The 22,445-nt window shown below is 48.0% G+C and overlaps 4 protein-coding genes across 4 annotated transcripts; 2 read left to right on the forward strand and 2 right to left on the reverse strand.

Moving 5' to 3' along the window:
- The first annotated feature begins 1,710 nt into the window (after nucleotides 1–1,710).
- Nucleotides 1,711–6,034, forward strand: LOC123145224 (chromatin modification-related protein MEAF6). The gene is made up of 6 exons (XM_044564598.1): nucleotides 1,711–2,019; nucleotides 4,472–4,572; nucleotides 5,142–5,211; nucleotides 5,330–5,357; nucleotides 5,442–5,496; nucleotides 5,606–6,034. The coding sequence occupies exons 1-6, from the start codon at nucleotides 1,855–1,857 to the stop codon at nucleotides 5,700–5,702; spliced, it is 516 nt and encodes a 171-aa protein (XP_044420533.1). The 5' UTR covers nucleotides 1,711–1,854; the 3' UTR covers nucleotides 5,703–6,034.
- A 1,464-nt stretch (nucleotides 6,035–7,498) lies between these two features.
- LOC123141681 (uncharacterized) lies at nucleotides 7,499–9,482 on the reverse strand. Its single transcript, XM_044560767.1, has one exon. The coding sequence runs from the start codon at nucleotides 9,300–9,302 to the stop codon at nucleotides 8,151–8,153; it is 1,152 nt and encodes a 383-aa protein (XP_044416702.1). The 5' UTR covers nucleotides 9,303–9,482; the 3' UTR covers nucleotides 7,499–8,150.
- Nucleotides 9,483–13,674: 4,192 nt separating this feature from the next.
- On the forward strand, nucleotides 13,675–18,006 carry LOC123145226 (ATPase family AAA domain-containing protein 3C). Its single transcript, XM_044564599.1, has 8 exons — nucleotides 13,675–14,025; nucleotides 14,109–14,204; nucleotides 14,697–14,807; nucleotides 14,942–15,251; nucleotides 15,611–15,701; nucleotides 15,782–16,091; nucleotides 16,727–16,875; nucleotides 17,165–18,006. Exons 1-8 carry the CDS (start codon nucleotides 13,765–13,767, stop codon nucleotides 17,667–17,669), a joined length of 1,833 nt encoding a protein of 610 aa, XP_044420534.1. The 5' UTR covers nucleotides 13,675–13,764; the 3' UTR covers nucleotides 17,670–18,006.
- Nucleotides 18,007–19,431: 1,425 nt separating this feature from the next.
- On the reverse strand, nucleotides 19,432–21,758 carry LOC123145227 (zinc-finger homeodomain protein 7-like). The gene has a single exon (XM_044564600.1). It carries the CDS (start codon nucleotides 21,293–21,295, stop codon nucleotides 19,898–19,900), a length of 1,398 nt encoding a protein of 465 aa, XP_044420535.1. The 5' UTR covers nucleotides 21,296–21,758; the 3' UTR covers nucleotides 19,432–19,897.
- Nucleotides 21,759–22,445: the final 687 nt, after the last annotated feature.

A 22,445-nucleotide genomic window follows, 5' to 3' on the forward strand; every position in this document is an offset into this window, starting at 1 on the left:
TATCGGAGAAGAAATACGAGGCTATAAGAAATCATGCATATAAGAGATCAAAAAACTCAAATAACTTTCATGGATATAAAAAGATAGATCTGATCATAAACTCAAAGTTCATCTGATCCAACAAACACACCACAAAAAGAGTTACATCATATGGATCTCTAAGAGAACATTGTATTGAGAATCAAACAAGAGAGAGGAAGCCATCTAGCTACTAACTACGGACCCGAAGGTCTACAAAGAACTATTCACGCATCATCAGAGAGACACCAATGAAAGTGGTGAACCCCTCCGTGATGGTGTCTAGATTGGATCTGGTAGTTCTGGACTCTGCGGCAGCTGGAATTGATTTTCGTCGACTCCCCTAGGGTTTCTAAAATATCGGGGTATTTATGGAGCAAAGAGGCGGTCCGGGGGGTATCCGAGGTGGGCACAACCCACCAGGGTGCAACTGGGCCTCCTGGCGCGCCCTGGTGGGTTGTGCTCCCCTCGGAGCACCCCCCAGGCACTGCCTTGGCCCATTGGGTGTCTTCTGGTCCATAAAAAATCTCCGTAAAGTTTCGTTGCATTTGGATTCCGTTCGGTATTGATTTCCTGCGATGTAAAAAACATGCAGAAAACAACAATTGGCACTTGGCACTATGTCAATAGGTTAGTACCAAAAAATGATATAAAATGACTATAAAATGATTATAAAACATCCAAGATCGATAATATAACAACATGGAACAATAAAAAATTATAGATACGTTGGAGACGTATCAACGCCCCGATGGTGTCGCTCTCCACCCGCGACCCTGTTCTCAGGTGAAGGCCTAAAACCAACCTCGGGTTAGGCGGCGACGACGCGATGGATGTGGGGTCCGAGCGGCGGCAGAGAAGTTGAGGTTGGCATGTCCAACAAGTTTCCGGCTTTTCTTCTAGTTATATCTTTCGGTCGTTGATGCTAGTTAATTAGCCGTTGTCATTCCTAGCCAGTTGATGGATTTCATAATTCAAAGTCGGGTTCATCATGAGCCTCGTTTCTAAAAAGAAAGACTATATATGTATGTGAGTTTACGCGTGCTCATGCTTGCATCCCTAGTTATGAAGTTTACATTTCACTAGAGTCCAACTTGTGAACGGGGATCTGCAATGGGCAATAATTATACATAATTTACTATGTGTGTTTTTTCTATACATAAATAAAAAAGATCATGGATGCCGAAATAGGCTACAAGCATAAATGCTTGAATACGCAGTCGGGTATAGCGAGTTGTATTTTATTTATTTCAATTGAATCAATGAATATATTTTGAATAAAAAGTAAATGTATCTACCCTATTATTTAACAAGAGTGCTAGTTGCTAAAAGCGATTTCAGGATCAAAATTATTTAGCTTATTCTCTCGATCGAGGCGGATTTAAATCATAGGCATTTAATCCCATAACATAACTATCAGATGGCTATATATGATTTTTGTCGTTACCTGAAGCTATCATTATGAATCATTCACGGGTTAACTAGAATAGTCATCCTTGACACTTCTTCTCTTCCCTCTGCATTTATCTTCTTACTTCTAAAATGTGATTATCTTCTTTGGTAACTGATGTTTTGTCCGGAAATTTAAAATAAAAGGTTCTTATATACGAGTATATTTTCTCTTTTTGACACTAATAAAAAGTTTTGTGCCATATTTTCTTTTTCTCTCCCCCCTCCGGGGTTTGCAGGAATTGCGAAGTTTACGTTGAAAAACGAAGGGGGGCGTTAGCCGGATTGGCGAATCGTCGGCGAACGATACAAACTTGCAAAGACGCCCCCACCAAAAGGCCAAAACCAAAACACGAAGCTCGAGCCCTAGAACCGCGACGGGAACCAATGGACTCAGGGGGCGGAGGAGGGGGGTCGCACAAGGCCGCGTCGGGCTCCGCGCCGGCGGCGGCGGCGGCGGCGGCGGCGGCCCCGAACCCCACGGCGATGCTCTCGGCCCTGATGGGCAAGCGCGCCAAGCTCCAGGAGGAGGTCCGCTCCATCGAGCGGCAGGTTAGGTCTCCTCCAGCCCCTGCTGTCCCTCTTTCGGGGGGCCTCCTCTGTTTGTTAGAATTTGCACATCTCCTGTGCTCCTCTGGGAGGCTTTCTGCCGCGTAAGATTTCAAATTCAGTTCCATGAAACATTCGCTAGTCTACACATACATGAAAGCAACATGAATTTACCTTATTTAGTGCACCAGGACAATACAAGTCTGAAAGACATACGTCTGAATCTATTGTGTCTGAAACCACAACGTGTTGTTCCGTGGAGTGAATAGTTAGCGCAACTTGGGAGAAGTCCTATTGTGTCAAACTGAATTCCGTGATTGAATTAAATTTTGGATGCAGGGAGTTTGACAACAAATTTGCTGCTCCATTATTTTTTGCAAAAGATTATTGCTTACTTACTTCATTTGATCAGCCAATTGCTCGTGTGAAAACTGATTTCTATGATGTCACTCATATGAAACAATCTGATGCTCAAAATAGCCGGTTAAAGATTTTTATAATTTTAATCAAGCCTCAGCGTTGCAGTTATTGCCCTGTCTATAAGAAATAAATCATAGTAATAGTACATCCACTTATACTATAGCCATAAGAACATTTTGAGCTATATTCTGGTATATTCTCTTATAAAGCTTTCTTAAGGTTCTAGAGTAGCAAAAAAGGTCTGACCTTATATTCATAATGCTAAATCTTGTCATTTCATCCAAATTTATTGAACCATCGGAACAATTGGTCTACTAGAATGGACAGTGTGTGTAATCGAAAAAGTGACCAATGCATATTGGTTTTATTTCTAGTCTTTCAATACATTCCAGTGTTCATATACAAGTTAGACATGTGCTACAAGTGGAGTAATAACCAGCGGTAGCATCCCGGTAATTGAATTACTAAAATTTTTTTTGGCATCCTCTAAAGTGTGTGCCATTGTGCGCTGGCACCAGTTCGTAACTTGCTGTAAATATTCCATGTGTCCGCCTCTGCTGTAAATAACGTGCCCATATTAACGTTGGATGGTCAGATGAAATCAACATCAGCAGCCACACATCCGCTCTACAGGTCGAGCAAAATCATTTTCCTGCTTAGACAGCACATTTCCTAGTAATGCCAATGTATACTTTTGCCAAAAGAGATCCTCTATATCTGTTGTCTCACTAGACAGGGAAACTCACAGACCGAGTCAAGTAGAAAGATGCAAGACATTTGCACAAAAATCCTAGAGGTACCAAGTATTGCAGGCCTAACTCCTCACACGAAGCCCCTCGTTCCAGCCCAAATGTAATCCCATCTCTCATGCATCAGCGTGGGTTGCCGGAGCGCGCTGCCAACCTCGCCGAATCAACCTCTCTATCCTCACAACCACCAGATCTGGCCTTCCCGAGCCTCGCCGTCGGCAGTTCCGCCAGCCCCATGACGTGACACTGCCATATCCTGCCATGACGAGGTCCACCGCCAGCTTCTCGTGCGCCGCTGTCACTTGTTCTTCTAATCCACCGTGAACCCCCCTATGCATGCAACCCCTTCGGCCGAATATGTCCGCTGCCCGAGTGTGACCCTTCGGTGGTTGCATCTTCCTTGATCCCCGTCCTAGATTCGTATCTAGGTGAAGTTTCTTGTTCTGACTTGGGTGCGAGACTGAAGGTTCAGCAGGGTGGAAAATCGATTTTCAGTTAGTGGGAGATCATGAATTGTTGGTATTTTTTGTTCATATATTTTTATAGTGTTTGTTCATGATCTGGATGTTTGGATCGAGTTTTAAAATTCGAATGAAATTTTATTCATGATCCAGGGTGGTTTGACTTTGCTGTTCATGATATTTGTACAGAACCTTATTCATAATCGTAAATGCTGTTATTTTTCAGTTTTTTAGTTATTTAACTTTGTATGGTGGAAGTTTTGTATCCAACAAGTTGCATGCGTTCATCTGGTGTGCTGGGAAAACTCAGGCCTAGAAATATGTATGAATTCGTGGGAGAAAACCCATTCTGCAATTACTGTATGCGTTCATGGCAGGAACCTCGTCTTCAGTACTTTCTGTGAGTACTGAACTACCAAGTGCAGTTTGAACATGTATAGGTGATGGCTGGCGGTGTGTGGATCACATGCAGCATTATCAGATGATAGCAGGGGCTTTGCACAAAGTTATCAAGCCCTTCCGGTCTTGCTTAATCTGTACCTTGCCTTAAAAAACGAACTGTTGATATGGCTGGATCGCACGATCTCACGCCAAGTGCAGATCCTATACTAGTCTTCCTCTATTTTATGGTGTCCTCTTTTGCTTTATTATTGTACATTAGTAACATCTTCTAGGTGCCAATCTATCTTATAACTGACGAGGAAAAACATCAGTTATCCATTGGCCATGTGCGTATAAGTCAAATTTTCTTACTGTCCACGCATGTCTTAGAAACCATTTTTGGCAATCTATAGCTTGTATTAATATCTACTATTATCCAACCAGGTTTATGATATGGAGACCACCTACCTACAAGAATCTAATCAATTCGGAAGCGTGCTGAAGGGTTTTGAATCATTCTTGTCATCGTCAAAAAACACTGCTAAGTAAGAGACCTTTCTATTATTTATATTTGAATAAATCGATGAACTGTTAGGGGGTCTTCTCTGTATGGAGAACGTCATTTGTCCATCCTATTATCATTGTCTTTGATTACCATTTATATTTATGAGAACTCAGGTCTCAGATTTTGCTTGGTCTCTATTTTATTATTACCATGAGCTATATTGATTGGGTTATGGTATCTGACCTGGCTTTGTATACCTACTATGCCACTGACCATACATATTAATTAGCCAACAATTGGGTCAATGGTCAATAGTGCTAGATATACATCAGGGGATGAATAATCCTGAAAAAAATAAGTATGCCAGTGTTCTATGATATTATAGACTTAAGTCAGTTTCTTTCTTTGTTGCGCGTGTACTTTATATTGAGCATAATCTTTTTCGGGTTGATGGCAACCGGTTGACTATGTGGAACTAGTTGTATCTCACTATTCTGCAGAAGCAATATGTATTTAGCATGCATTTATGTTTTATGTTTTCAAGCAATAGAGACACTAGATCTCACATAGATGGAATACTCATGATGGCATGTGCTTGACACGTTTCAGCCTCAAGCGGTCCAGGAAGTTTCAGGTTGATGAGAGGCTATTCTCTCTGTCATCAGTTACTTCTCCAGCGGTATGAGTAATAGTGCAGTACCACTGAAAAGCACTAGCCTTCCTACTTATTACTTCCTTTCCCCTTTTACTATTCAAATCAATGAATTCGCTTTGCTATTCTTCTATGTAATTTCCAGGTTGAAGAACAACTGGCTGCGCGAGACGGTAAGCTTTACTTATTTCTGTTTTCAGTTGAAACCAGCAGCAGCTAATAATAAACTGAATTGAATACTCGTGCCACCCTGGCAGAGGCAAGAGAATATGCAGGTCGTTCAAAGGGCGCAAGCACTCCAGCTAATGGCCAGTAAGTTTCAGATAGCTTTGCGGAAAAACTTTGGCTCGTGCAGTGATTAACAAAATGTTTAGCAGGTTTGCCTGTTTTTCTGATATCTCGTACTATATTCTTTTGGCAGAGGGAAACCAAAGAAGGGAGGGCGTCCTGGAGGGAGAGACGGCAAGAGAATACGTCCATCGAACGATCCAGACTTGGACGACGAAGATGACTACTAACCGTCGCATGTTTCAGTCATCTTTTAACTTTGTGTCCGCATCTAGTTCCGTCTTTATGTGTTGTTGCCTTTAGGCTTTAGCCCTGTTCTCTTGCAAATCCAAACCAGCGCTGAGGAATCTCCTGTATTATGTTCCCAGCGCATCTGCTTGCTTGAGCGTGTGTCTTTTCCATGCCTTTTAACGTTTTGCCCTTTGTAACATATAAGGTAGCAGCCAGTTAATTAGATGGTGAAAAGTTGTGTGGACATTATTCTATTTCTTATAAACTAACTTGTTGTAAACTCTCGTTGGCTGAGGGAATTAACTTTGCCCTGGTTCTCGGTGGCGACATCCCTGGTCTGGATTCATTTTTTAAGACGTGGTCTGGATCATTCTTTTTAAGATGTGGTTCTGGATGAAGTAGGTAATGGTAAAAAGGACGGAATCGATATGCGCGTATAAACATTGGAATAGTATGTTCTCTTTTATGGGTTAAGTTTCTCGTATACTCCTCAAATACATACATATTATCAATTGCGATGATAGCATGCTTGCGTTGATGACTGTGTGAACTAATCTTAGCCGACTGAGAGGGTGCTTGGATAGTAGTGGGACTAAAACTTGCTAATCTCACCCATGCTTGGATCCAAATAATAAAAACATTAAAATCAAGTTAATGAGCATTTATTATTCTCCAAACCCTCAATCCAGAACTCGCCTGTGTTAAAGGAGAGGAGTTAAATGAGAAGAGAGAGGACTAATCCACATTTTAGTAGGGGTACCCCTGACTAAAAAATCTCAAGACTAGTTTTAGCCCTTTTTAGTCAAGGGTGCTTGGAACTTTAGCCTCTTAAAGAGACTATTTTTAGTCCGACTAAAATAAATCCCTTGGATCCAAGCACCCTCTGAGATTTGATTGTCTTGGTAGATGCTATATTTATGAGAATCCGTGCTAAATCTTTTTCTTCAGATTTTTCCTTTTTACTTCCTTACTCCATCGGTCCCAAAATATAAGACGTTTTTGCAAGCTATGTTAGCTTGCAAAAACGTCTTATATTATGAAACGGAAGGAATACATGTTATGTCACTTGACCGAAACTTGGTTAATTATTAATCAGTTAAGAATTAGCCACACCCTATGTTGGGATCTGAATTGTGTTTGAAATGACTTTTCAGAAAAGTTGTTTCATGTGTTTTTGAATTAATTCATGATTTGGACATGCTGCTGGGTGACCCTGAAACTAGATGTCCAAAAACCACTGTAGCAATGCTTGGCATGCTGTTAGGCATCAACGGAGTGTTATCCAACAGACCACTATTAGGGCAGTCCAGCTAGCTCATGGGATTAAAGGCTTGCAGAAAATAGAGTGCAGGCTCATCCCTATTTTATTTTATTTTACCTGTAAACAAAGACGAGCTAAAAACACAATCAGGTAATCTGAAGAGAGCGGCAAAACTACCGTGCACGGTATATACCGTGCCTGGATCTGCCACTCATTGTGTTACCGAGATTCGCGCCCAAAAAAAATCAACGTGCATGCAAAACCGCTAATCACCACCCCCCTCATGGCAACTCTATCAGGAAATATATTATCTCTTTCTGTGTAAACGATTTAAATACCTCATATCTTCTAATACAAAAGTGTGTCTTACATTCTATCTGGACAAACGTGTTTATTTTGACGAGATATTTAAAACATGACCAATATTGAATGTGTTTTTGAAAACTTATTTGTTCTTACGGCTCAAATACACTTTGACCGTTGTCTACAAAAAATGAAATAAGCACATATGGTTTGTAAACATATTACACACCCGATTCAAAAAATAAACTGTGTCTAAACTTTGGAGTACAAAAAAGCATGGATGAGTGAAATACCAAGTGCATCGTTTCTTTGGGGAGAGAGGAAAGTTATGTGCACAAGCGAAAAGGTGACTAATTGACATGACGTTAACTACTGAAACTGGGGGCCACAGATTCAGATGAACTAAGCACTGCAGTAAATACATGCATGCATGAGTGGCTGATACATGCACGGTAGATCTTTTCTCGGTAATCTGAGCAAATGAAAGACACATGGTACATAAGCAGAACATAAATATCTTGACAGTTTATCTAAAGGATTAACCCTGCGCCTGCAGCCAAGCTTGCACACAGGTCAGCAGTCAAACTCCATAAACACCTTGGATTAATAATAATAAAGCAAACTCATGTACTTTCTTGATGACAAACATTTGCATCTTGCGCCTCAGTCTGCTCAAGGAATTCTTCACTTGTACTGCCAGTAGTCTTGAGATGTTTGGAGATCCCGGTAGCAAGGAAGCAGGGCATAAAACCGTAGTGGTGGTCTGGTAGCTTGGCAACTCCTCGCAGAGCCTTCATCCTCATGTCAACGGCGAGCACCGTCGACATATCGGTGCCCTCCCTTGACAAAATGTAGACGACATCATCATCGTCGTCGGCGACGCTCACGGTGGGGTAAGACATGCGGAGGCGTCGCAGGGAGGACAAGGTTCCCCCCTCTTCCGTGCGCAGCTTCTTATAACGCATCGCGACGTCGGGAGGGATGTCGATTTCCGCCGAGCGGGCGGAGCATCGGGGCCGCCAGGCCAGGCCTCCCATGAGGTCACCGGCACCGGCATGCTCCATGTGGTGGCCTTCCAGGGGCTAGGGACCAAGAAGTACATCGGGCATTCTTGCTGGCTCAGCCATTCGTGATGCGCCTTGTCCTCGGGAGTGAGCGGTATAGCTTGGTAGATCTCCATCTCGACGTACTTGATGGTGTCCTTGCTCTGGTTGACGACGACGCTGCGGGCGTAGTAGGGGCAGCCGTCGAGGTGCACGTTCCGGTTGCCCTTGGAGGGCAACGGCAGCGGCATGTCGCGGAGCTTGGGGCTGTCCTCGAGCACGTCGCAGAGGACGATGCCTCGCCAGAGATCCACCCAGATGACCGTGCCCTTCGCGCCGCCGAGCGTGATCACGTTGTTTGTCCGGTGGTGGAAGAGCCCCGGCGACGAGGGAAGGGTCGTCGGGCACACCTTATCCCTCAGCGGCTCCTCCACCTCCACCACCTTGGAGGTCCAAGCCCCCTGCTCGCCGTCGGGCCCGGAGCGGTACAGGTAGAGCGTGAAGGTGAACTTGCCGAGGGTCTGGAGGGCGGCTACGGCGTAACCGCCGCCGCCGTCGCCGTCGCCGCAGCTCAGTATGGCCATCTCCGGGTCTTGGAATTCAAAGCGATGGGGAGCGGACGTCGGGAGCAGGTCCAGTCTTGGGCGTCGGGGGTGCGCCGTGTAGACGAAGTAGTCGCAGAACCTGATGCTGAACCTGGCCGACCGGTCGACGGGGACGCGGAGGAGGACGAGGTCGGCGTCCGCGGCGATGACCTTGGGCGCCAGGGACAGGGGCTCGGGTTCCGGGCACGCGGCGCAGTCGACGGAGAGGTACGAGAGGACTGGCGGGCGGAGGGCGCAGAGGGTCACCGCGATGGGCAGGCCGGCGCTCGTCTTGGACGTGGCGGTGGCGGCGCTGCGGCTGGGGCTGACGGAGCCGAAGAGGTCGAGCAGCATGGTGCTTGGGATGTCGTGGCCCTCGCGGCTCCCGATGAAGGCCGCGCCGGCCATGGGGTCCGGTCGATGGATCAATCTGATCGGGGAAGACCCACCCGGAGCTTCACTTGGATTTGGGATCTGGGGACGGCGGGATTTGGCCGGGCAAGGTGACGGAGGTTTTAGGGTCGGCTCATCACATAAAAACAAGTTTTATGAACCTTTTTTTTTAACTCTTCTAATCACCCACGGATCGCACCGTTTCGTCCACCGCCTCCTGAGAGGAGCCGGCCCCCGGAGTGCTATGTGCCGGCCGCGGGGGCGCTAGAGGCCGCCGGACTGCATCACCCCGCCTCAGCGAGGCATGCCGCCGCCATAGCCGTGCCCGCTATTCCACGTTGCCGCCGTCCTAAAGGAGCACCGGTGTCTATGGCTGCCGCCTCCTCGAGCTCAACCGCAACCGCGGATGCCGCCGCAACAGTTCCTACAACATGATATATGTTGCATTTTTTTTTGCACATGGTCTTTGTTGAAAAAAATCTACAGGACAACACCTTGTTGTAAAGAAATCTGCAACAATACCTATGTTGCAAAAAAAAACTGCAACAAGACTCATTGCAATAGTGTAGGCGTCGTTCGGCCGCTCGAATCGTCATATGTGACAGCTCGCGACCCAACAGGTCTTTTAAAAAGATCAGTCGGGGAACACAGATCAGTTGGGGGCTCCCAGCAGTGCTTTCCTATCCACGTGAGTTCCCCCATGAAATATGGATCCTGCCTTGCAGACGATTGTAGCCTTTATCAAAGTTATTCTCTTGCTCTTGACTCATCAAATCCTGGATGGATGGCAATTCCAGTCGATCGCGGGGCCGTCTCTTTGTCCAATGAGAAGTGAGAGGATTCCATCTCTGACGACTTTGGTGAACAATGGGCAACTCCTACTACTGAAGCTAGTGGATACCGAGTCTCTTCCTCTCATCTCTTTCAGGGACTTTTTTTCTTATGCATTACCTCTGCCAAGAAAAGCTACTGAACTCTATCATAAGCTTTTTCAAAATCCAACTGAAGCAAAATTCCTTTAGAGTGAGAGATTTTCAACTCATGCAAAACTTCATGAAGAATTACACATCCGTCCAAAATGTACCTCCTTGGAATAAGTCTAGTCTAGCAGAAAGCCGTCCTAAAACCACGGATCCGGCATGAACACGGGCAGGGAAGGAACTGGATCGTGCCCCCACTCGTTCCCCGTACTCGAACTCCTAGTAGGGCGAAAAGCCGCCCTGAACCTGTGGATCCCGAACGAAGAAGAGGTCACAGGCAATGGATTCAATAAATAGACCTTTTCTCCATATATATAAGCTTTATAATGCAATAACTAGCAAAATATATTCCGTTGATTCGAATGTCTATCAGATGCCGTGGGTTAGCAATTCAGAGGGCCTCGTCGGTCCTGTGGTTTTCATGAGGCCGTTGGACGCCGCCGGGGCTATAATTTTGAGGTAGTCAGTTGCACCGGTCCAGATGGTTGGGCACAACCTGTGAATTTTGGGAAATGTAGTAGAGAAAAAATCGCCGTACTATCACTTAGGAACAATATGAAGGTGCATTAACGGTTTAGATTTGATCGTTACCGACTCCGAGTTGCAGCGGAAGAAGATGAGTCGGTGTAAATCGTACTTGTAGCCCTCAAACTGTACACGAACGATCCCGTGAACCGCCCACGGATAGTCCCTCGAACGGAAGACTAAAAGCATGGTCTCTGTACGAGTAGCAAGCGTACGATCTTCACGATCCGACAGCGCTTCGCGGTTCAGAGCTAATCGTCGTCAGAGAATTAGACGGAGGAGATTAGAACCACACTGGACTTCTAATTATGAGGGTTAGAGGATCTAAGACAAACTCTAATTGATCAACTAGGACGAACAAGAATTAGAACTAGAGAACTAGAGGAGGCTTCAAAACTTGTGTAGAGAAAAGGATGTAAAAACCTCTAGTATGTATATGTTGGAGGGGAGAGGGAGGGGCACCACAAGGAGGGAAAGGACTCCCCTCGTTGGCCCGCCAAGAGGAGGGGGAATCAAAAGATTTCTTGCTAAAGAGTGTGCCACCATGTTTGCCTCTCTTGCGACGTGAACAAAAGAGACCGGTCCAATCCTCTGCGCTATATGGAAGCAATCAACAAGGATAGTTGTATATGGACTGAGTATTTCAGCTACCCCATTGCAAACATTAATAAGCTCTAGGCAATCAGATTCAAAAACAACTAGTGAGCATCCGAATTCATCGCAAGTATCATTCCGTTTTCCAGAGCTAACCCTTTCGTCGAAGGAGCATCGAGCACATGATCAAATAAGAAAGAGCCACCTAACACCGCCTCCCCTCGATGGTTACGAAGTACAACGGTTGTAGCTCCCATTTCCATCGTCCATATAGCATGCATCAAAATTCATTTTATGCACAATTAGCTCTGATTTGATCCATTTAGCAACCTTGGTTTGCTCATCATCAATCGCCCTAGTTGAGTTAGCTGTGATTGCATGTATCGCCAATACAGTTCTTGGCGGGCTAGAGATCCCAATTCCCTTAACAACTTCTCTCTTTTGCCACCAAATATACCACGCACCCACAATGATAGACTGCTGTATAGTACACCGAGATGTTAAATAGTTGATGACCGTCAGCGTTGGTCCCTGAGTAAGTTTTCAACAACTATGCTGCCAGATCTATCAGTTCCAAGTGCCTGGTCAACCACCTCCTTCAGCCGCAGAACTCTCCAAACTTATCTAGCTCTTGTGCATGTGAACATTAGATGGCGGATATCCTCCGCACCCCTCTGGCAAATAGGACACTGTCTAGAAATAGGAATATGTTAATTTGCTAGAACCAAAAAGCATTGTATGATCCCATACAGAACCTTTCAACCAGATAATTTGATTTTACTTGGAACGTTTAGTTTCCAAAGGATTTCCCAGACATGATTGCTAGTGGAAGGACCATCATCTGAACCTTTGAGGCCCCCAACAAAGTGATGCCTTCCGTCTTTTTTTCCTGGGTCTATCCTTATAAAGACTTTGTGTTATGCCAAGCAACAAAATCACCAGCCATGTTTGCACTGAGGGGTATTCTCAAAATCCTTTCAACGTCCACCGAGATGAAATTATCTCTGATTATATCCTCATCCCAATCTTTCTCATCCCAATCTCCCGTAGTAGCAAAAGTAGCAAAATCGCCATCGCATCCGCCCCGGAAAAGTAGGATCGCACGAGGCGATCAAGGGAGGCGACGAGGGTTCCCTTGCGCGTCGCCGGTGACGCCACCGGTTCCCTCTCTCTCCGTCGGCCGCTCTGGCGGCGGGAGGGAGGGGGAACCTCGAATATGTTCGCTAGGTGGGTGTGTGGTAGGGTTAGGGTTGAGGGAGACGCTGCCGAGGCCGTTGCTGTGGTGTCGCGTCGAAATAAGTTTCTCCGGGCTCCGTTTGCGGTCAGGCGAGGCTTTTGCCTTCGTCTAGGAGCCAGCGGGGTTGGGGATCCCCGGATCTCGTCGAGGTCGCGGGCTATGGTGGCTGGAGGTCCATCGGCACTGGCCGTTTGGGTCCTCAGATGGGCGGTGGATGCAGGGAGACGAAGACCCTTCTTCTTCCTTGTTGGTATGATTTGCTGCTGCTGTTCTTCTCCTTCCTCTGCGCTGATGCTGGTGGGAGATCCTGCTTTGTCCGGGCGGATGACCCGGCCGCGGTGCTGGACCGGTCGGATGACCCGGCCGCGGTGCTGGACCGGTCGGATGACTCGAGTTCTCTTCCTTCCGGAAGGGACACTTTTCGCGGTACTCAAAGCCAAAGATGGCGACGGCTGTTGCAGGTGTGTTGGATTGATGTCCATGCCTTCTCAGCGCTGGTGTCAAGAAATGAGGAAGCAACTTGGCGGCAATTGTACCGTGGTCGAAGATGATGACCTGCTTGCGACTGGTTGCAGATCCTTCTGCTGCAGGGGTCTTCTCTCAAGATTCAGGGATGATGACACAGGGCTCCGGAGATCTTCTTGTGTTATGGTTGTCTTAGGATACTCTAGGTGTTCATGGTCCTTTGTGTTTGCGGTTGAGTGTGCTTGTAAGGGTCAACTACTTTGTACTGATTCGTGATATGAATGAAAAAATTCTCAAAAAAAATAATTTCCCGTAGTGTATAGCACGGTAGTAGCTTTTCCCCTCAAGGAAAATAGTGTTTCCTTTTCCCCTCAAAGAAAAAATAAATGTGTTTCCTTTTTTTTTGCTTTTTTTTGAGTCCTTTTTTTTTTGCTTGCTTGAATCTTTCCTCCAGATGATACATGGGCCGTGACAAATCAAAGCGAATATAACCGAATGCTACCTGCTGAGGCCCAACACAGGCCCATCCAGCACTCTCGCTTGGAAAGCAAGAAAGAAGGTTACCGGAAAACTCCCCCATCGACGGGAGCTCTCCCCCGTCCTCCTCCTCTCCTATTTCTCTCCAGTCGCCGCTTAGCCAAAAACCCCGAGAAAACCCTCGCGCCCCCCGCCCACCATGCGCCGCCTACTCCGGCCGGCGAAAGCGGCGGCCTCCGTGGCCGCCGGGGCCGCGGTATTGGCGTCATTCGGCGAAGTCGCGTACGCGGATAGCATCTTCTCCTTCCGCCGCCAGCCCGCCGCTCCCCCTCCTCCTCCACCTCCAGATGCCCCCGCCCCCGCCGCCGCCTCGTCCGGCTCCAGCGGGTTCGACCCCGAGGAGCTGGAGCGCGGGGCCCGCGCACTGCGGCAGATCAATGGCTCCCGGTACGCCAAGCTGGTAAGCTGCTCGCGCTCTTTGCCCTTATTACCCGGATTATTGCCCGTTCTGACGCCCCCTGCTGTTGTTGGGCTTGGCCGCAGCTGTTTGGGCTGATGCAGAGCCAGGAGGAGACGCGCCTCGCGGAGATGGCTGCGGAGAAGGTCCGCCACGATATCTACTGGAAAGTCAAGGAAATCGTGAGTTGTTCGCTGCTTTTCCCCTTTTGATGCGAAAATTGCTCGATGTCACGCGATTCCAATGCTAGACTACTCGAATTTATTTTACCTAATCCGCCTTTTGAGCATTCTCTTCCTCTAGTGTTTGAGTTCGCGACTTCTCTGAAATGAAGAGCATCCGATTCGGTAACCATTAATTTGCTTAGAAAGCTTCCTGCAACAACAACAGGACCTGCTTAAGAAAGCAGAGCTGCTAACATTCTAGTCTGGAATAAAAAATCTAGGATCTGACCATTCAAGTGGCATACGTCATATTTCATAGCAAATCACATCCTCGATCTTCGTGAATAGCAAAGACTGACGGATTTGGAACTTCATGGCAACTAAAACTGGAACAAATGTGTTATGTGGGATAAAATTTCATCTGTGCGTCTAACTATGATGATGCATTGAGCCGTTGTACATGGCTGCTGCCAATACACTCATACTTTTGTGTCGACCCTTATCTGACAGGAGGCGAAGCGGAAAATGGGTGAAGAATATAGAGAAAATTTGAAACAGCAATCACAAATTGAGGCACAAAGGTTACGCTACGAGGATGAGTTGGCTAAGAAAAGGAAGCAGGTATTGAATCTTCCACCCTCTAACTAACTTTGTTAATGTTTATATCTATGTTAAGTTGGCGCTATTTCCTGTGGTGCATTGGGTTTATAAGGAGAACATCAACACATGATTTAATCAAGCACTTATTTTGACAGGAAGAGCGTGAAGCTGAAAGACGACAGGACGCTGAACTTGTAAGGATGCAAGAGATTGGTGCCTTAAAAAGAGAACAAGCTAGGCGTGCCACAGAACAGAAGATTTTAGAGCAAGAGCTACAGACTCTGAAAGAAAGGGCTAAAAATGATCGCGAGACAAACAAAGAGAATGCTATTTCTAATGCTAAAGCTAAAGCTCATGAAGCAAAGCTGACAGAAGATTACGAAAGAAGAATGCTTGTGGAACTCATGAATGGCGAAAGAGAAAAGTGGCTTGCTGCAATAAATACCACCTTTCAACATATAGAAGGTTTATATACTCTTGCTATTCTGCTTTATATTGTCGTTTATAATTATTGGAAGTCACATAACTACTTTGGTCAATCTTGCAATTTTCAATTATCTGATCAGTGTCCTTATGTTGAAATTTTCTTCCTACTTAAATGAAGGAGATTACACATCACTTAGCGTCCTGTTTCTACATTTACCATATCTTCCTTCCTAATTTCACATCAAAACAGCTGGATGGTCTGTTTTCAGCGGAGACCTTTCTTATGTGTGCTTTAGATTTCAGATATGGATTGGGATTTCGATTTTTTAAATAAAGAAATCATGATTTATTCCAGTTTTGCTCTAATTTTGATACCAGTTTCTCATGTGGAAGTGCAGGTGGGTTAAGAACATTATTGACTGATAGGAGTAAGCTTGTAATGGGTATTGGAGGAGTCACTGCACTAGCTGCTGGAGTTTATACTACTAGGTTTGTCTGGCGATCATACAATTTTCGTTGTCACAAACAATGACATGGACATGTGATGGTTCTATTTGATTTTCATTCAGGGAAGGAGCCAGGGTTACATGGGGTTACATCAATAGAATTTTGGGTCAGCCTTCACTGATTCGTGAATCATCAATGCGAAAGTTCCCATTGCCAGGTCTTAAGGCTCTTAAACCTAGCTCCGCATCTCTGTCGGGAGGTGCTGGCTTTGAGAATGTTATTCTTCACCCTTCACTCAAACGGAGGATTGAACATCTTGCACGAGCAACTGCAAATACGAAATCTCATGATGCACCATTCCGCAATATGTTGTTCTATGGACATCCTGGAACTGGCAAGACTTTAGTAGCCAGGGAAATGGCTCGCAAATCTGTAAGTTGATACATTTAATTTCTCACACTATCAATAGGGGGTTGTTTGTTGCCAATGCTCTTTTTTGGTAGGACTGTTGAGTATATTCAAAACCTGACTGAGTGTAACTTGATTGTAAATTTAAATTTAACTAAAATGTGTTACCAAAGAAATCATGGCCATTCAACTTCAGTTATATGTCAGTTTTATTTATTTATTGCGAAGACATGTTTTCAGATTGAACCTGTGTCTGGGCTTACAAGGCTCATTTGCTTTGTTTTAAGTCAAATCTTTTTAAATTTGAACAAGAAAAACATCAACATCTACAGTATCACTAGATAGTATATTTCCATATGTATTTATATGAACTTGTGGCTGTTGATACTTTTTTCGGTAAATTTGAACAAGTTGACTCGAGAAAAACCAAATGAGCCTTGTAAACCTGGACTGAGTATGCAGCAACCATACTGCTCATGCTTTCATCTTCGTATTGAATGTTTAAGTTCAAAAGAGAGTGAAATCGACGAAGTTCCCTTTTCCAACGCTAGGAGCTGTTATAACTTTACTAGTGGGATACTTCTGTTTTGTAGGGAGATTTGTAGGAATTCCATTTCACATTGAAGATATTTATGCTCACACTGTTGTACCCTTCACAGGGCCTTGATTATGCAATGATGACAGGAGGAGATGTTGCACCATTAGGATCAGAGGCTGTTACGAAGATCCATGAAATCTTCGACTGGGCTAAGAAGTCCCAAAAAGGCCTGCTTCTTTTCATTGATGAGGCTGATGCATTCTTGTGCGAGTAAGTTTACAACTCAATCACTTTCTGACTACTTGTAATTATCTATAATACGAATCTATAATACAAATAACAATTAGTAAATTCATCAAATCTAAACCTTTTATTGAGGTGTATAATATGTTGCCCAAAAGTGATTCCAAACTCTGTTTATCAGGTTTTTTTAGGTACTAGGTCTAACCAAACTTTATATTGGGGTGTGTGTGTGTGTGGGGGGGGGGGGGGGGGGGTGGTAATATATACACATCAATTTCGTTAATCTATTTGTTTGTTTTTCCTTCTAATTCGCTAGGCGTAACAGTACCCATATGAGTGAAGCTCAGCGGAGTGCTCTCAATGCACTATTATTTCGAACTGGTGACCAATCAAGGGACATTGTTCTTGTCCTTGCAACCAACCGACCGGGTGATCTTGATGCTGCTATTACTGACCGAATTGATGAAGTTATCGAGTTTCCCCTACCTGGGGAAGAGGAGCGGTTTCAGCTGCTCAAGTTATATTTGAACAACTACATGCTCAAGGACGATGACAAGAGTTCTCCTTGGAGCACACTGCTGAAGAAGCAGCCGAAGAAGATACATGTACGGGACATAAGTGATGATCTCCTCAGGGACGCCGCGCGCAAGATTGATGGCTTCTCCGGCAGAGAGATTGCGAAGCTGATGGCCAGTGTGCAGGCTGCTGTCTACGGGAGTCCTGACTGCATATTGAATCCGCAGCTGTTCAGCGAGGTGGTTGAGTACAAGATCGCCGAGCATCAGCAGCGCATGAAGCTTGCTTCGGAGGCTGCAGCTTGAGCGGTGTTGTAGATTTATCTGTAGGTGGCATTATTCCTGATTGATTGAGGCATGGCACTGAGACATGATCGCCTCCCACCTACTTCTGATAGCAGCCATGGTTTCGAATTACAGTAGAGACAGAAAATCTTGCGTGTCACGGGTTTGGTTCTGTCAATTTTGTTCGATGTGTGCTTGCCTGTGGCGAACTTAGATAGAGTTGTCCTTCTAACAGGGTCGAGATATAGCCTCATCTACGTTTCTTACCTGTTCAGTCGGCCTTGGTAATAATCTGTACGCTTGTTTTACACACACTATTGAAGATGAGGGGATAATATTCCGGTGCTAATTGTTCAAATTGAGCAGTTGAGCTCCGATACTGTTTCTGTGTGGATTCCGTTCTCTTCTCTGGGGTTATCTTATTTCAAAGGAGTCCCAGTTCATTAGTTTCTTTCATCAGAAATTCAGAGACTCAATGCCGTTCATGATTTACAGTTGGGAAACCTGTGTGTTATCAAACATGTGATTGTGTTTGAAACGACCGTATGGAACTGAGAAGGAAATGAAAGCTACGGGGAGGGGTACAGAAGACAGCAGTGCCACCGGAGCACGGTCCCCCAGCATCAGCATCAATGATGTGCACATAATAAATGATGTAGTTTCCGTTTCCGGTCTCATCGGCATCAATGGTGTGTACATACCCCCATTGTTCTTCTCCTCTAGCAACAGCACACTGGAACTAGTCTTCCGTAAATCTCATCTGTAACCCACCATCAAAGCTCAACTATAGCCAAGTACAGCGCGCCTGTAGATCTCGTGGCGGTATTGAAGTTCCATCAGTCACTGTCATGGCGCAAGGCACGACCTGCTTAACCTCTCCCTACGACGCCATACCACCATATTAATTTTCTGTAGGTTCCAGAACCGCATCACCAAGCGTTCGTGCAGGAATTCAACTCGTGATCAATCATTTTCCCTTCCAAAATACGCTTTTTTCCTCTTCTGAAATGTCTTGACAAACACAAGAAACTGCCCTTTCATCAGGACTATGGGGGAGGCAGAAGTACAACCCATGTATCATCATCATCGTGCTGGCGACCGCACCCACAAAACAAAGCAAAGAACAAACCACGGGATGAAATGTCATTGCCAAAATCGCACCAAATTGCAGGGCTGGATGGGCTTCTGATGCAAGCCTTCAATTTTGCCGACAATGTACATATCATCATTCACTTTGCGCTGCCATCCACCCAACGCACACACACACACACTCAAAACGCAGGCCGGTCCGGTCTCGCTTCCCTTTGATCAGCTTCTGACACACACAGTCCGCTCTCACATGCGCCTGCTGCTCGCTGCCTTCTGGCCAAAGTCCAACAACTTGACACCACCACCACCGTCACCACCACCGGAAATCAGGGAGAGAAGAGGAGAAAAAAAAACAAGGGCTTTGGCAGAAGCCCATCATCCATGGAAGCAGCAACAGCAGCAGCAGCTCAAACAAAATTGCCCCCCGGAAAGGCTGCCGAGACAACTTAGGAAAGGGGGGTTAACGGCGGCCCCACCCAATCAAGGCAGAAAGCTAGGGCAGGAGCTTAGGAACAATCCTGTAATGACCCCCTCCTTAATTGTACTTTGCACACCAAATGACAAACCCCCACGCCTAAGTACATTCCAAGCAAGCAACCACAGGGCCCCTCCCTCACCCCAATGCATGCAGCACACACCACAACACAATGCCCCTCTGCCAAAGGGAATCCAACAAGCCCGAAAAGCAAAGTCAAAAAGCAACGAGTGCCCAAGCCAAGAAGGGCGGGTGCATTGGCAATGGCAGTGCCGCTGCAATTGCATCAAGAAATGCCACTGCAACTGCATACATCCAAGCAAGCACAGGCACGCATGCACCACAGCACTATCAGAGAGAAGAGAGAGAAAGAGGCCCCAAAATCTCTAATGTAGTAGTAGGATCTAAGCAAGAAGCAGTTGTCTCTCACCGTGCTAACCTAACCATTGTTATTTATCCATGAGACGAGAGCAATGAGCAAGAGGAAGAAGGAATGAATGCATGCATGCCGTCTCAGGGTTCAGGCTACCTCTTCCCACATTACTGGTCTACTCCCTCCTAAGTGACTGCCGACGCACGGGTTAACACCTGACAACGATGAGGTTACGGGAATTACACGGGAGAAATGATAAAAATGCTAATGGCTAATGCATCCTCTAGCGTCGTGCTGCTGCTGCTCGCTGGCTCATGCACCGTGCTGCTGCTGCTGGTGGTGGGGCGGCGCTGGGTGGTGCTGGTGCTGGTGGTGGGGAGGAGGGCTAGGGTCGTGGTGGAGCGGCGGCAGCGGCTGCGGGGACGTGGCCGGGGTCTTGGCGAGGTGCTTGTTGTTGTGCATCCACACCTTGAGCACGCGGCGGGGCACGCCGACCTGCGCGCAGAAGGCGTCCACCACGCCGCCGTCGGGCTTCTGCACGCGCCAGCCCACGCGGTGCGCGAACTCCAGCATGCGCTCCTTCTGCTCCGGCGTGAACTTGGTCCGGAACCGCTTCTTGCTCGGCGCCGGGGGCGCGGAGGCCGACCCGCCCGCGGCCGCCTGCGCCTGCGAGTGGGGCGGAGGGGGCGGCGGCGGCGGGGCGCGCAGCTCCTCGCTCGAGGACTCGGCCAGCGCGGCGGGCGCGGACATCGGGGACGCCGGGACGTGCGGGCGCTTCTGCTGCATGTGCGGCGGGGCGAGGAGGAGCGGCATGAGCCGGGAGTTGGCGCCGGCTGGGGTCGCGGAGGGGGACACCACGGCGGAGGCTGGCGAGGGCGAGGGCGAGGGGACCACCACCACCGGCTCCCGGCGGTGGAAGCTGCGGTGGCAGCCGCACGCGGCGCAGGCCAGCGCGGCGGGCCCGTCGCCCGGGGACGGCATGAACTCGCCGCAGCCGTCGAGCACGTGCGCGCCCATCCGCGCGGCGTGGTTCCGCAGGCACTCCCTGTACCTCCACGGCAGCGGCTCCGGCCCCGAGGCGCCACCGTGCTCGCCTGCCGCCCTTGTGGCGCCGCCGGTCACGATGGCAAGCGTAGGCGGCGGGGGAGGCATGGCGCCACCACCGAGCACGCCATTTCTCGCCGGCTCCTGATGGCGCTGCGGCTGCGGCTCCTGATGGCGCTGGTGCTGCGGCTGCGGCTGCTGCTGCTGGCGGTGGGCCTCCCCAGGCGCCTCCACCGTCCTCTCCTTCTCCCTCTCCCTGTCCACCCTTCTCCGGTGGGGATGCTGGTGCTGAGGCAGGAGGAAGCCGGGCGGCGCCTGCGGCGGCGGCGGCGGCGAGGAGACAAGGGAGGAGTTGGGAGGCAAGAGAGGCCTGGAGAAAGCCGCCGCCTCCATCAAGGAGGAGGGCGAAGAGGCAGCCGCGGCAGGCGAGCCAAGAACCTGGGGAGCCTGCCCCTGCATGTGCAGGTGCAGCGGGGGCGCGGCCGTGGCCGGCGCCGTGGTGTAGTGGTGGCGATGATGGTGCGGGTGCTGGTGCTGGTGCCGACGGTCCCTCATCGCCCCCTCCTCGTCCTCTTCCTCCTCCTCCTCCTCATCGTCCTCCTCCTCTTCCTCCTCCTCCTCCAGCTCCTCGTCCTCCTCCACATGCGATGACCTCTTGTACTCCATGGGCGTCTCCGGCCTCGCCGGAGCTAGCTCGCTCGCCCGCGTTGTCGCCGGTGCGATTAGGACGGAGCTGAGATTCTTCTCTTTCCTGTGGCGTGTTCTTGGGCGGTGGGGTTGTTGGGGCGTGCTGTGTTGTGACTTGTTCTAACTTCTAAGTGGGAACCTTATAGTTGTGGCTAGGTTTGTGGTGGAGCTGGGAGGGGGGTGTTGGCCTCAAGGGGGAAAGAGCTGAGCTTAACGGAGGAGGGATACACCTAGACTACACGGTGGTATGGCATGGCTGGGTTAGCGATGGTCATTAAGGAGGGTGGCAGTAACCACATGGCATCCATAAAGCGGGGAATGTCTCCTTGGGAGAGAGCTAGCTATCCTATCTATCTCTCTCACTAGGCCATCTTATCTATCCAAGCTTCTCAAAAGAAAGAAACGGGGGCGAGCAGGGCCAGGGAGGGGGGAGAACGAGGGCCAGGGCAAAGGGGTTGGCGAGGTGACGGGAGAGAGACAGCGGCCGCTGCTGGGAGTGGGGCTTGTTTGAAGGAGTCTACTCTCGTGGCCGTGGTGGTACTACGCCACTGCACTGTGCATCACTCCACGGAGCGGTGAGCCGGTGGTTTTTGGAGAGAGGTTTGGAGGGGAGGAAGAAGCCCATGCCCTGCGCTGCCCACCGACAGGGCCATGTCTCGGCACCGCGCTCCCACGGGAAGGCTGCAGTACCATGGGATGATGGCATTGCCATTGCCATTGCTGCCCACACCAGCAGCCTCCAAAACCCAAACCCAAACCCTGATCAAATCCGCCATTGCTGCCGTGTTCTGTCTCTGTGTGCATGGCGTGCACTGGCTGGCTAGCTTCCTTAATTGCGCCCCGCTCCAATTCTCGCCCTGCAGCGAGCGACCTACCGATCCAGCAACCGCAATAACTGCACGCGCCGTGGCGTATTTGCTTGCCCCATTGACCCCAAGTACGCCCATGTCTCCCCAGTCCCCGCCCATCTTAACCGAGCGAGCCTCCTGTAGCGGCCAAATTCAGTGTTTTGATCCAATTGAAAAAGTTAAGCAAAACTGAACCTGATTCGGAAAAAAAAATAGGATCTGACCCTTTTTTCTACTGCTGGGGTGGATGTCGGTAGGATACACAGCCTACCGACGGGAAC

The sequence above is a fragment of the Triticum aestivum genome, chromosome 6D, assembly GCF_018294505.1.
Source record: "Triticum aestivum cultivar Chinese Spring chromosome 6D, IWGSC CS RefSeq v2.1, whole genome shotgun sequence".
NCBI lineage: Eukaryota > Viridiplantae > Streptophyta > Magnoliopsida > Poales > Poaceae > Triticum > Triticum aestivum.

What these genes read in the sequence shown, in the direction of transcription:
- LOC123145224 (XM_044564598.1), top strand. Translation starts at nt 1,855, where the DNA reads ATGGACTCAGGGGGCGGAGGAGGGGGGTCGCACAAGGCCGCGTCGGGC. An exon ending in TCCGCTCCATCGAGCGGCAG is followed by an intron (nt 2,020 to 4,471) that starts GTTAGGTCTCCT and finishes TTATCCAACCAG; the next exon opens with GTTTATGATATGGAGACCAC. An exon ending in ACAACTGGCTGCGCGAGACG is followed by an intron (nt 5,358 to 5,441) that starts GTAAGCTTTACT and finishes CCACCCTGGCAG; the next exon opens with AGGCAAGAGAATATGCAGGT.
- LOC123141681 (XM_044560767.1), bottom strand. Translation starts at nt 9,302, where the DNA reads ATGGCCGGCGCGGCCTTCATCGGGAGCCGCGAGGGCCACGACATCCCA.
- LOC123145226 (XM_044564599.1), top strand. Translation starts at nt 13,765, where the DNA reads ATGCGCCGCCTACTCCGGCCGGCGAAAGCGGCGGCCTCCGTGGCCGCC. An exon ending in CACCTTTCAACATATAGAAG is followed by an intron (nt 15,252 to 15,610) that starts GTTTATATACTC and finishes GTGGAAGTGCAG; the next exon opens with GTGGGTTAAGAACATTATTG. An exon ending in GCTGATGCATTCTTGTGCGA is followed by an intron (nt 16,876 to 17,164) that starts GTAAGTTTACAA and finishes CTAATTCGCTAG; the next exon opens with GCGTAACAGTACCCATATGA.
- LOC123145227 (XM_044564600.1), bottom strand. Translation starts at nt 21,295, where the DNA reads ATGGAGTACAAGAGGTCATCGCATGTGGAGGAGGACGAGGAGCTGGAG.